Genomic DNA, 14,400 nt, shown 5'->3' on the forward strand with positions numbered 1-14,400 from the left:
ATACTTTTAATAAAATTAGGTTGATTTGATAGAATTTAATCTAAGCATTTACTTACTCTAGCTTTCACGGGCAAGGGTGACTGTCTAGAGTTAGACCAAGCTAACTTTGGCAGCGATTTTGATAGCACTGTGTGCAAGTGTTATTTTAAAAATCATTATTTCATAGGTTTGACGTTTAAAATAACACTTGCACAGTCTGCTATCAGAAAGACACTCGCAAGAAAAACCAACTTTCCTCTCTTGTTGCACAAATAACTATTAACGTTTAAAAAGTGCGAGGACAAGTAAAATAAATCGCTATCGATATAATTATGATTTTGTCGTTACAAAGATACAAACCGACCTGTGAGCCGGTGTCACACATAGTTCGTCACAAGACTCACAAGTCCCTAATTTTGTGTAAATAGTAACAAAATTGTTGTTACCCAGTGTTATGCAAACATTTTTTTCATATAGACTTATATTGACCGGGATATAGACCGTGATTACCTTTTCGGTCAATATAAGTCTAGTGAAACTAACCGTGAATCATTCAAAACTAATTTATTTCATAAATTTGACATATGAGAATAAATTTCATTCGATAGCGTGACGAGCGCTCAAGTTTGCGTTATGTCTATTTTTGTATGGGATTTTGAACAACGCGCCAAGCGGGACGTTTTGGAAACTCAAAATCCCATACAAAATGATACTTAACGCAAATGTGTACGTCACATCACGCTAACGAATGAAATGTACAAGGGGTACAGGAATGTTTAACTTTTACCCCATAAATCATTAAAGAGCAACTCAATATCTTAACTCTGTACAACCTGCGTGACCTGCCTACTCGTATAAAAAGTTGTAAAACACTTTAAAAGCAAAAAAGGCGGCGGATCTTGGCTTGTCATTTCAAGCTCTCTTTATGAAGGTAGATAAGAGGCTTATTTTGTAAACAATTATCGTTCTGAAGAATATTTTTTTAAACATTTTTTCATTTGTCCAAATCTTGCAAAATACAAATTTTATGTTTTCTCTCTTTTTGTGTTTTTTTTTGTATATATTTTTGCTCTGGATAATAGGCGCTTGATTTTTAGGGTTTCGTAGTCACCTAGAAACCCTTATAGTTTCGCCATGTCCGTCTGTCCGTCCGCGGCATTGCTCCGTGATTGTTAAGTGCTAGAAAGCTGCAATTTGGTGTGGATATTGCATTTGTTTAAAGGTGGAATAAAAGTGCTAAAAGATAGTGCTGTAAACGTTTATATGACATGATTATAACACAAATTAGAAATCACTAAATAGTCGTGATAACCGCTATTTTACGACATATTGCTGATTCAACAACCGTAACTCGGCTGTTATACAATTACAGGCTGAGTATTTATTATTTATTTATTTATTTTAAACTTTATTGCACATAAAATTATAAGTACAAATGGCGGACTTAATGCCATAAGGCATTCTCTACCAGTCAACCACCGGGCTAAAAAGAGATGGTTGTTAGGTGCAGGATTAATACTCGAAAAATTAAAACGATAATCGCTACCTACTATTTACAAAATAAGTATATACAAAGTAAATACTAATTAATATACTATGAATTCATAAACTTAAACATATACTTTATATGATATACTTAAATAAATATCTACATATATACATACATTATACAATATATCAATTCTTATACGACTGTTTTGCTAGTTGTAGCATAATTACTATGAATACTTAGCATAGTCCAATTCTATGGTAAGAAAGAATAATGGCCTATACTAAATGGAACGGCTACCTTCCTGTAATATAGCTTATATAGCGCCACTTTGCCATGTTTCTAAGTAAACTTTTCAAAATAAGAACGAAGTCATCTCAAGACATCCATTCATTTTAAGTACCTGTTAAAAATTTTACGCTTCTGTGCACGAAAAAAGTGACAAATGAATCAATAAAATCTTCAAATGGATTGTGTATGGCGCCAAAAGAGTGTAAAGAACTGAAACCAACCAAATTACCACTATAGAAGTCAATCTCAAGCTAAAATCAGTCTTATTTTTATTAAATTAAGGGTTACATCTTAGAAATATAGCTGTAAAGTTAAGATTGCCACGAGGAAAGAACATGTGTGTAGTTTCAATAGTTTTTTCGCTATCCAAAGTGCTCCTGTTATTCCTGAAAGAGTCACGGGAGAGTGTGGACGTCGGCCATTTTGTTTGCGCGGCAAAAGTTAGGTTATGTGTCACGTTGACAGTTCCCGCCGTTTTAGTGACGTGCTACAGTGATTGATTAGTTATCGGTAAGTTTTTTTTCGTTTTATGCTTTTATTTTTGGACATTCCTGTAATTATGAACATTTCTGCTGACAGAGCGAATTAAATCATTATTTTATGTCGTGCAACAACATTGGCATGCGGTATAATCTGATATTAATGATTTTAATCAAGATATTCTTTATTTTAATATTTATAAATAAATACTTTTAGATATGGTAGTTTTGTAAAAAAAATCAGAAAAAGAAATTAAAGTATTTTTAAGTTTTATTTTTTGCACTCATTAATAAATAGAATGTAATGTAATAAAATAATACACTGTGTAATAAACAACAATAGGTACAATATAATACAATACCTACTCATATTACTCATAAATGCACACCTCATAAAGATTTAATATAAATTAAGTTAAATTATTATTTATTTCAGGCATAATACACCCATATGTGTTAGTAACTTACATAGCTAATAAAAATAATGTTAGTACAATTACAAAACAAATTAACATGCTAATTAACTAATGACTAGGAGCTAACTTAGGGCTAGGACACAACCGGATGAGCCTTATAATTTAACACAACACAACAAATTATCATCATTAAGATTATAATTATAGGTACATAGATATATATAGGTACATAGATACTTAACAAAAAAAAAGGTTAAGTATGATTATAAAGAGTGAGAGTGAAATGAGTAAAATAATAAAGTAAGGGTATGGTTAGGTACCTACATCTTTTTTTTAAACAAACAAGTTAAAACAATTATAGTTTGATAAATCAAAGAGCACTTATTTATTTAATGGTATTTAGTATTTTAATATTTTTATAAATGTAATGTAATGTAATCGTTTATTGCAGACCAATTGATACAAACCCGATAGGGTTTCACGGCACTTTTCTGTCTGATGTAATGTAAGATTTTAATATAGAATAAATAATAATAAAATAGTCCATATTATGTACACAATAATTTACAAACAGAATTAAAAATAATTAATCACAAAATTCATAAAACAACACATACAGTCGAATAAATATAAATAAACAAACAATTAAATCATAATAAAATTAAATTAAAATTGAAATAAAATTAAAAAGATTAAAATTCAAAAATAAAAATAAAGATTAAAATTCAATTAATAAAGTAACTTAATAGGTATACTCGGGTCAACCCAGTCTGTCAGTAGAAAAAAACGCAATTCAATTTTTTTACGGAAAGACAACTCTTCGCGCCTACATTTTTTAAAATTGCCGCCTTTTTGGTAGAGGTTTGACTGCCAGTACCTGAATCACTGTCATAAGATTCACGTGCTGGTGTCCAATCCTCTAAGGCTCTTATTATTTTAGACTAGGTTAAAATATAATGATTATACTTGATATAATCCATAGTATGTATATATATTTTTGGAAGAGTTTAAAAACTTATTAACATTTATAATCATTATCAATATAGTATAACATTACATTAATAAATTGAATTAATTTTAATGTAATTTAGTCTAATTTAACTTTAATTTTAATCTTAATGTTAATATAATAATTTTATGTACTAATATTTAATATGATCCTAAGTCTGTCGAAAAAAAAGAATTTATTTATTTATTATTATTTTTCTACTGACGGATATGGTTGGCCAAACTATAGTAAATTTTTGTTTGTTTTAATAATTATTTATTCTAAAATATACAAATGCTCGTTGTTTTTAAATATAATAAAAATATACCGTGTTTTGTCATCTCTAAGGTTTCTCATAATGTTTGATTTGCATTAATATGCATAACCAGCCCAACTAACAAAAACGAAAATAAAAAAATTTAAAATATTTATCAGTACGGTTTTTACTCACTATTATTTTTAGTCGCTTTCAAGAGTCGGATTCAAGAATCCGAAACATGTCGCCAAAAGCGACTAAAAATAATAGTGAGTAAAAACCGTACTGATAAATATTTTGAAATATGTCTCACGATAGTTTAAGTGAAAAAAATTTAAATGAGAAAAAAACTACTTTTTGAAACTAATGGGTCTAAAATAAAATAAAATACTCAAAATAGTTCTTTACGTATCAAATTTAGAGTTTTGAATGATTCACGGTTAGTTTCACTAGACTTATATTGATCGGGATTAGACCGTGATTACCTTTTTTTAATACAAAAGGTAATCACGGTCTTTATCCCGGTCAATATAAGTCTTTACGTATAGATCACAGGAAAACCTATTATAAATGTGCAGTCAAGGTGAGTCGGACTTAATTACTTAGTTTTTGATTCGACCCCTACGGGTTTATTAAAGACATTTCACTCACGTTTCACGTAAAAAATACATTGTTTAAATTGTGTAATGTACGGAACCCTTGTTTCTAGAAATTATGACAATAACGTGCAATAGGTTTGCGACACCTAAACTCGCAAAATACTTAAAAAAGTTTTGAAAAGTACATAACGCAAGCGCAGGCGATATACCTAATAATAATTAATCGGTACTACGAGTAGGTTAAATATATATATATATATTTCTACACATTTCTGGTAGCTTCCGTAAAGATAAATAACTACTTACAATAGCCTAATGATATCCAAAAATACAGTTGACCTAACTTTAGGTATCATTAGCTAACGGTAACTTCCTCTCCGTCAAAATAGGTTGCAGCACTTAACACGTGTTGCCAGCCTGTAATACAACGCAAAAAAAAAACGATTAAATTTATAATTCGCAGATGGCCGCGAGTGGAGAAAGTTTATTTTTATAATAATAGCGAAGCCACATGCGCAAACGCAAACACCACATGTCAATGGTCTTAAGATTACTGAACTTTTATAGGTAAATGAACCCGATATGGCTGAATTCATCACACCTTACGAAGACGACGGCCTGCTTCAAGAGGCTGATAGCGTCACAGACCTACACGCTTATTACATGTCGCAATTTAATTTAGAAATAGAAAATAATAAGAGAAAGAGCGATAACTTCAAACATGGAAATGAAGAGAGCTTCGATTTTGAAGTCCTCGATTGGAACAATGGAACCACTCCCAACACTGACTTTGAAATAATAGATGAAGTAATTGATAAGAATATCAAGGAACATAATATAAAAGAGGTGCTCTTAGATCTAGACAGCATCGAGTTTGATGACAATAGTTTTAAAAGCGAATCTTATAGCGAAACAAGAGCTGAAACTAACTTTTATGAAGGAAATAATGACTACATAGATGACGAATCGTTAATTGATGAGCTTTGTCGAGAAGATGGTGAAAATTCAAACTCCGGTTTCAAAGAAGAATATCTTGCTACTCCAACAGAACCTAACCAATTACCTTCTATAGAAACTGCTTTTGCAAAACGTTATTGCAATTATAACGTAGAAGAAGTACCACAAAAACAGTACTATAGCCAAACAAATGAAACCATTGTAAATAACAATAATAATACTAACGTGGTTAACAGTTTAGAACAATACAGTTATCCAAACAACATCTTGTATAATTTAGATAGCGATAAAACCTATATTTTACCAGATACACCGACAAGTTGTACTGAATTTAATTTTGAAAGACATGAAAGAAAAGTTTCAGTGTCAGAATCTATCGAGAGCGACGTGCAGAGTTCAACTTACTACGATGAAAACTCTGAATTATTAGATGAAGATGAACTTTTCGTTAACTTGGATGATTTTGGATTGAATTTTGAAAGGGAGAATGAAGAAGTTAATGTTGAGAATAAGTACAATTACTCAACTGAAAGAAGAACAGCAAAGGACAAATCACAAGGTAACTGTTGTCTTTTTAAATAAACAAGTAGTAAAATATATTGGATCTAAGGTAAACGTCCTAGGGTTTGACATCCCGTTTGTCACCTATGTCAATATTGCTTGGTTAAAATTGATGGTAGTTAGCAATTATTGGGACCATGTCCAGATTGTCCAGTACTGTGAAATTTACTGCCAGATATGTGAGATGTGTAAAGTATGTGTTTAATATGCCATAACCTGTTATTTTACTTTCAGGAGAACGAGTGTGCTTATGGGAACATTGCTACGAGAGGTATCCGAATCAGAATACTCTGGTGGAACACATTGAAAGAGCACATGTTAATACATATAAAGGTAAATAAATAATCTAATTTTTTTGTAGAACAGGGATATAAAAGTCCAATTATCTGTGTGTCAGTCAGATCAAAGGTTGCACCTAATCCATTTTTACCGACTAGGGAAAATTAAGCAGTCTAACTAGGTACATATTCGTAAAGCGCTTATCACGTTTAACGATGACTCACGTTAGACCGGGCCGTGTCCAGGCCGGAGCTTCCGGTGCTTACTTTTCTATGACATGACAGGTGATCACGTGATGCTTTCCATAGAAAATAAGGGACCTCTCAAAGTGCCCGGCGACCGTGTGGATGTAGGTCATGTAGGTAATAAATAAGCGCTTAAGTTAGATGGCAACCAAAAAAGCAACATAATCTTTTTTACAATTTGATAGAAGTGTGATTCAACAGCATAACTTTTAAATAATTAGTCATATCATCTTTCTCAGAATGTCCATTATTGCAGGTGACGAATTTAGCTGCCTGTGGCGCGAGTGCGCGCGCGCACGGCGCCCATTCAACGCGCGCTACAAGCTGCTCATACACATGCGGGTTCATTCCGGACATAAGCCTAATCGCTGTCATGTAAGAGCATCAATGAATCTTCCGTTTAGTTCTTTTTACGAGCTTTTATTTAACTGGCAACGTTGTAGTTATGTTCGCGTTAAATTTAGACCCACTTCCTATTATTCGATTAAGCAGAAACTTCACATACGTGGGACATTGCAATATTATGGTACCATCGAGCTGATCTGATGATGGAGACAGGAGGTGATCACAGAAACTCTGTGATAAAACAACGCAACCTGATTGTGTTTGGGTTTGTTAGAATTGTGTCAATGAGTATTAGTTGCCTGCTGAGAGAAAACTACAGTCAGCGATAAAAGCTTGGATCTAAATTAAAATGTTTGACAACTCAAACAGTTGGTGGTCGCAAATAAGAAATTTTGTCATGTGATCCCTGAACTCCTGATCTAATTTATATCTGTACACCCCAGCACCCAGGTTGCGGCAAAGCATTCTCCCGCCTGGAGAACCTCAAGATCCACGTGAGATCGCACACGGGTGAGCGGCCGTACGCCTGCCCCGCGCCGCATTGTCGGAAGGCGTTCTCCAACTCCTCGGATCGGGCTAAGCATCAGAGGACGCATTTTAATGCTGTAAGTACATCGGTGTAAGGGCCACCTCACACTAGCGTCATTTGCGCGTCGGTGTAGTAGGAAAATGACGACGCTGTGCAGTTGCGCCAACGTTGCATCGAGTAGCAGCAGCCATGATTTGACTAGACGCTGACGCTCATAAGACGCTAGTGGGGTCTCTCTAAGGTAGACATTCGAGTGCTCGTCACTGTCGCAATCATCTTTAAACTTACCTAAGTCATTGACAATGATTGTGACATCAGAGCGTCACGTACATACTTAGCATATCGAGCGAGAGAGAGGACTTTTACCTTAAATACAATACAAATACTCTTTATTGCACACCTCAATAAAGAAAACAATAAAATGAATACAACAAATCAAGAAGAGGTAAACAACAGACCCCCTAATCGCTAAAAAGCGATCTCTTTCAGGCAACCTTTAGGTAGCGGAAATTAATAAATGTATGTTACGTCAGTAGATGTTCCAGAAATATACCTACCTACTTAAAGAACCTCTGATGATACAATCAAAATTTTAATATGAGGAATGAACGTGCAATCCCCCTTCGGAGCTACAACCAAGCCCCTAAAAAAAATACTGTTTTATACTGTTAGCCAAACAAGCTTCTCCCGCCAATGTTACCGTCGGTATGATTTTTCTCGTCCTCATCCGTCGCCATCTTTTTCAAGAACATGCGCTCTCTATTCGTTTTCTACAGTTCTAATAATCATGATGTCTATCTTCCAGAGACCGTACGCCTGCGGAGCAGCCGGCTGCGGCAAGCGCTACACCGACCCTTCCTCCCTCCGAAAACACGTCAAGTCCCACCCCCACGTCACCAGCGTGCCCAGGACTTGTCTACCACCGCGACCTCGTCGGATAGAGCAGGAACAGATGGTGCCGAGCTCGCCCGCAAAACTGACGACGCTTAGGTGTATCAGGGATAAGTTGACTGTGCCAAGGTTACAGAGATTATAGATTCAGGACTGTAACTGCCTGTAAACTTACCACAACTGTAGACTATGGTCGGACGCTACACCGGACCTTATTATCTCTGGCAGTATTTTAAATCATACCAGAATGTCTTCAGTAAAGTCTAGTGTACCCATGACTTATCTCTCACCATGTCTCCGACGGATGGAACAGTGTCAGCGGGTGCCGAGCTCTGGTGGCGTCGCTATGAAGACATTGCCTTACTTTTCTTTACCTAATTAAGTTACCAATTAGAAAAAGAGAAGTAAGGCAGGAAAGTACCTAGTGGTATTAAGCTAAAGAGAAGTCAATGAAATGCCGTATGAACACAGTAGGTATTTTGTAAAGAATGAAAATGATAAGAGGAAGATGGTATAGGTCGACTTGTAAGAACTTATTTTCTTTTTAATAATTAATAAAATTTATTTTGTTAAAGTACAAAAATTCGACTAGGTAGTTAGATATTTTGTACAAAATAGCTCAAGTTTTATAATGAAAATGCTCATTTGAAAGACTGTAGTTGTAAGTCAAGTTAATAATTATTCCATTGTTAAATGTTTTAGTTAATAAAAACTATTCCTCTGTTTTAGAAACAAAAGATCTCTAAGAAGCATTTTTTAGAAAACATTTTATAGTTTAGTGTTAAACAAATACTTACACCAATAGATAATATAGGGACCAAGTAGTCTTCCAAGTACTAATTTTGAACTAATTAATATGAACTCGTGCTTTGTACCTACTTTTAATGTTTAATAATTACTTATATTATATTTTTTTACTAGTTATTCATGAAACATTTAGAAAATTATTTGTGAAGATTTTCTTCATGTTATTTTGTATATATTTAGATGTTTTCTAATATTTATATTGTTTATCTAAAGTTTAGAATAACGTCTTCCTAAAACACCTATAATTGCTCAATTTCTTATATACTTATAACTGCCCAGTTACTGGGTAATGAGGGCTACCGTTTTTGTGCTCACCAGTTGCCGCCACTGTAGATGTAGGTCCAGAAAAACAGATCTCAAAATTCTTCTATGCTTATTTTTATAAAATCAATACGTTCTAATATACACAAAGGTATTTTAACGTCTAAATGTGCCATTTTTCCAACCTGTTTAATTTTGCATATATTTTAGTTGGCACTTTTTTAAACCACTAACATTTATTGAGCTATATCTATTGTTTACCATGATTAATCAAAGATGGACAAAGATTTACCACAATTATGAATAAGGAGTTAAAATTCCCAATAAAAAGCTTGAAACCCCCAAAACTTTTATGCATTGGACATTTTGAAAGACCTCCATCTACACTAGCGCCCCTAGCGGCGAAATTACACGCGGTAGCCCTTATTTAGTAGTAGACTTTGCTAAGATGGTCAATATTTTTTTTGTGTCGATGGTACAGATCGCATTCATGGTTTTTGACCAGAAGCCCAGAATGACAAAACCTAGAAACCTAAAAGTTAAGTCAGAATACGAGTAAATATTATCAACTTTTTCTTTTTACTAAAATCTAGTGAAAGAGTGATATTGTAATCTATGAAACAATTGATAGTATGACATAATTAAAATGGCGTCACTACGGTTGTGAGGACTAGGTTTGTGATCGATCTGTTTAGTAAAATAATGATATACCTATCTGTATGTAAATGTTATCTTTTATCTTTTAGCGTTAGATAAGCTTGTACAAATATAGAAATATAGAATGCTTTCCAAAGAATCTCGCGAGTATTTAATTTGTAAGTATTTTTCCATCGTAAGATCTCCAAGTATTTGTTATTTTTAAGTACATACATAATTTTAAATGATGAAATCCTTTAGCGGCAGCTGCTGCCACGCTCAGTATAGATACTTAATAATTGTTTAAAATAAATAATAAAGTTTAATTTGCATTTTGTTTTTCTTCAACCACTATTATAAACCTACTAACTTTCTACTGTAGATTAAAATTAAAAATCTTATGGATATTTATGTTATGTCTGAATTGAAATAAATTGAATTGAATTGATTGAATGAGGGCTATCGTTTTTTTGCTCACCAGTTGGCGCCTCTGTTGATGGTGGTCCAAAAGACTAAAGAACAGCTCAGTCATTGAAGTGACAAGTGACATTTGACATTTCGAACTATGGAAAAGACCACCATCTACACTAGCGCCCCTAGCGGCGAATTCATACGCGTTAGCCCTCATTGAAAACTGTAGGTATATTAAAGAGAACAATGGGGTTGTCAACTGTCAAATGTTTGCATAGATCATAATAGGTTATCATAGCTTGCCCCTTATTTTATGAAATTTGGCTTAAAGGGCTGACATCCAGGGCATTAAAAAAACATTTTGACACAATTCTAGGGATTGACAGGGCAAGATATGGTGGCGCCATCTGCTAAACACTTCGACCGGCCAAACCCATTGGTAAAAAATATTCACTGCCAGAAAATTGTTGACAGAAAATTTCTAAAGATTAATAGCTAGTATTCTCGGGACTTTCACTTTCACTTTGGCACATCATCAGGAACAGACCAATTACATATTTACCGTTTAAAGGCTTCTGTAAGGTATACTCCCCAATCAGGTTTGTCCAGATTTAAGTGAGCTATATCCAGCCTATGTCCAGCAGTGGACGTCTATCGGCTGACATGATGATGATGATGATGATATTACACTATTCCCTGACTCCCTGAATTAATAATATCGAAAATTCCAAGTTCAAATATTTCCGAAAAAAATTGATCACTGATTTATTCCAATAATTGGCATTAATAACTAAACTATGTTTAAAAAAATACGGGTCTATGGTTTCCCATTCCCACAAAGTTTTAAGTCATAATGTATTGTTTGTCCGCATTTCCGTTAGTCATAATTTGTTTTTAGGGTTCCGTACCCAAAGGGTAAAAACGGGACCCTATTACTAAGACTCCGCTGTCCGTCTGTCCGTCTGTCTGTCTGTCACCAGGCTGTATCTCATGAACCGTGATAGCTAAGACAGTTGAAATTTTCACAGATGATGTATTTCTGTTGCCGCTATAACAAATACTAAAAAGTCTGACTCGCACTTGGCCGGTTTTTTTTAGAAACGCTTAACTTTTAAGGATTGTCATAAAACAAACCTAACCTAACCTATCTATATGATAACCTTACGAAAATCCTGAAAGGTTAACGGTTTCAGAATTAGGACTAATGATAATATGACAAACAAATAATACTTATATTTTCTTTTATCAATGTCTCCCGGAGCCTTAAGCTCCAGTGGTATATACGAGTAAGCTCCGAATAATCAAAATTATTGTATTTATTAAGTGGTGAACGGTGTTGGTCACACATACTGTAAATAGTGATAATCTAAATATATTAAACCTAAATAAATTGAAAAAAAAAAACAAAAAAAAACAATACATTATGACTTAAAACTTTATGTCAAACAACCCCAAAATTAACATTGGCCTTATTTTATGCACCCAATATATACCAATAATAAGGTATAATGTCTATTTCTGTAATAAAATGCTTATGCACTTAACGTACTCGTAATAGTCGACAGTTATATTTGACTCACTTTCCGATTGAGCTGAAATTTTGCATAGGTACATGTGTAAATCGGATCACAATGCAATATTATGATGACGTTGAGCTGATCTGATGATGGAGATAGGTGGCCCTGGAAACTCTGTGATAAAACAACACAAACTAATTGTGTTTGGGGCCGTTAGAATTGTCTCGATGAGTATTAGTTGCATGTGGAAAGAAAAGTACAGTCAGCGATAAAAGTTTGTATCAAAAATGAAAGTCAAAAACTTATTTTCTAATATGTATTGCGAATTTTGTTAACCTTTACAATAGTATTTTTAACAATAATAAAACTATAATTAATAACTAAACTAAAATAAGACTAAATAAATCTAAAAGAAACTATATTAAATCTAAACAAGGCCCCTGCGGCATAGTACTTGGGAATGCAAACCGGTTTTTATTTGTATGAAATTTCTTTTAATAACCGGTTCTTAACCGGTTTTCCTATACAATTAAAACCGGTTTGCATTCCCTACATAGTACCGAAGACGCTGGCAGCATTTCCTCGCTAGATTGTTAAACTAATACGCTAATAAGCTGCCTTTTTAAATATTAGGTAGGTACCTACTCTTGTTACGCGTGGTGCAGGAGATGCAACATAAACAAATTACGAATCACTTACGCATGAAACAGTAAATAACGTAAGGGTGAGGGTCGAGCGAAGGCCCAACGATAGCTGAAACATGCCGACCTTTGGCAGCGTTAGAATGTTGCTATCTGTTGCGACTTAGTTGCTAGGTTTTCTGGTGGGTGTGTAAATATGTTTGTACGTAACAATATATTTAATACTAGCTTTTGCCCGCGACTTCGTCTGCGTGGACTTAGTAACACCAGCTAGAGTAAGAATAGCGCCTGGAGAAAGTCTTATAGCAATCATTCAATTTGAGCATAATATGTACACAAATATTAGGCAGCTCATTAATTATCTCAATTCCACTATGATTTCACCCAGCTTTTCACCCAGGGATGATTTTCGGGATAAAAACTATCCTATGTCCTTCCCCGGGACTTAAACTATCTCTACGCCAAATTTCAACTAAATCGGTTCAGCGGTTTAAGCGTGAAGAGGTAACACACAGACAGACAGACAGACAGACATACTTTCGCATTTATAATACTAGCTTTTGCCCGCGACTTCGTCTGCGCGGACTTAGTAACAGCAGCTAAAGTAAGTATAGCGCCTGGAAAAATCTCATAGCAATCTAAATTTGAGCATATTATGCACACAAATTAGCAGGCACTTCGTTAATTATCTCAATTCCACCCCGCTTTTTACTTTCTTAAGGGATGATTTTCGGGATAAAAACTATCCTATGTCCTTCTCAGGGACTCAACCTATCTCTATGCCAGATTTTCATCTAAATCGGTTCAGCGGTTTAAGCGCGAAGAGGGAACAGTCAGACAGACAGACAGACTTTCGCATTTATAATATTAGTATGGATATGGATAGTTTGGATTAATATGGATTTCGAACGAAAAGTCTAAATGTGAAAATAATCATCATCATCAATATTTAAGAGCTATGCTCATGTCGGTGGAGTAATCGCTATTCAAGAGTGTCAAGAGGGGGTATAGCACCTAGGGTCATTGCGCTAGTTTCCGTCCATGCTCTAGTTTTCGTCCACTTGACGGATTAGCAAATAATATATTTCATTTTTAATTTTCTACTTGCGAAATATCATTTTTAAGAAAGTATATTGTTTAGACATTAAGGATTGCAATAAGTCCAAATTTGTGCAGCAATGTAGTTTTATGTTCAAATTTCGTCAAGTGGACGAAAATTAGAGCTGGACGAAAACTAGCGCAATGACCCTATATAGAGAACTTTGTAACTAAATGTATGACCTACGAATCGAGTACGTAGGTAGCTACGTTACAACGTTTACAAAGTTCGTTAAAATATCAAATTTCCGAAAAATTTGAGTATATATATCCTTATTCAAGAAAAGAAACAGGAAATACCATTAATATCGAACTTAACCTATTAAGGCAGTTGAGGTCAAAGGGCTATCTCTCTTTGGCAAAAACTAGTGCTTGTGCCAGTTCTTGGGATTAATCTGCCAAAATAGACTCCGCAGACTTAGGTAAACCTACGCAACTATGAGTAAATCGAATAGGCAATATCGTTGATCTCCTTCTTCTTCCTAGCCTTATCATCATCATATCAGCCTTATATCGCCCACTGCTGAGAATAGGCCTCTCCTCGAGTACGCCACTTATCCCGGTCCTGAGCCAATCTCATCCAGAAGTGACCCGCAGTCTTCCGAATGTCGTCCACCCAACGAGCCAATTAACGGACGCCAGGCACTCCTTTCGTCTGAAAGCGGCCACCATTCCGTTAACATTTTGGCCCACCTGCCATCACTCTGTCTGGCAACATGTCCCGC

At 34.6% G+C, this 14,400-nt stretch overlaps 1 protein-coding gene across 1 annotated transcript; it reads left to right on the top strand.

The window, feature by feature from the left end:
- The first annotated feature begins 4,823 nt into the window (after positions 1 to 4,823).
- On the top strand, positions 4,824 to 8,472 carry LOC134751527 (zinc finger protein 572-like). Its single transcript, XM_063686965.1, has 5 exons — positions 4,824 to 6,013; positions 6,250 to 6,348; positions 6,796 to 6,914; positions 7,328 to 7,489; positions 8,219 to 8,472. Exons 1-5 carry the CDS (start codon positions 5,080 to 5,082, stop codon positions 8,447 to 8,449), a joined length of 1,545 nt encoding a protein of 514 aa, XP_063543035.1. The 5' UTR covers positions 4,824 to 5,079; the 3' UTR covers positions 8,450 to 8,472.
- Positions 8,473 to 14,400: the final 5,928 nt, after the last annotated feature.

Source organism: Cydia strobilella, chromosome 22 (genome assembly GCF_947568885.1).
Source record: "Cydia strobilella chromosome 22, ilCydStro3.1, whole genome shotgun sequence".
Lineage (NCBI taxonomy): Eukaryota > Metazoa > Arthropoda > Insecta > Lepidoptera > Tortricidae > Cydia > Cydia strobilella.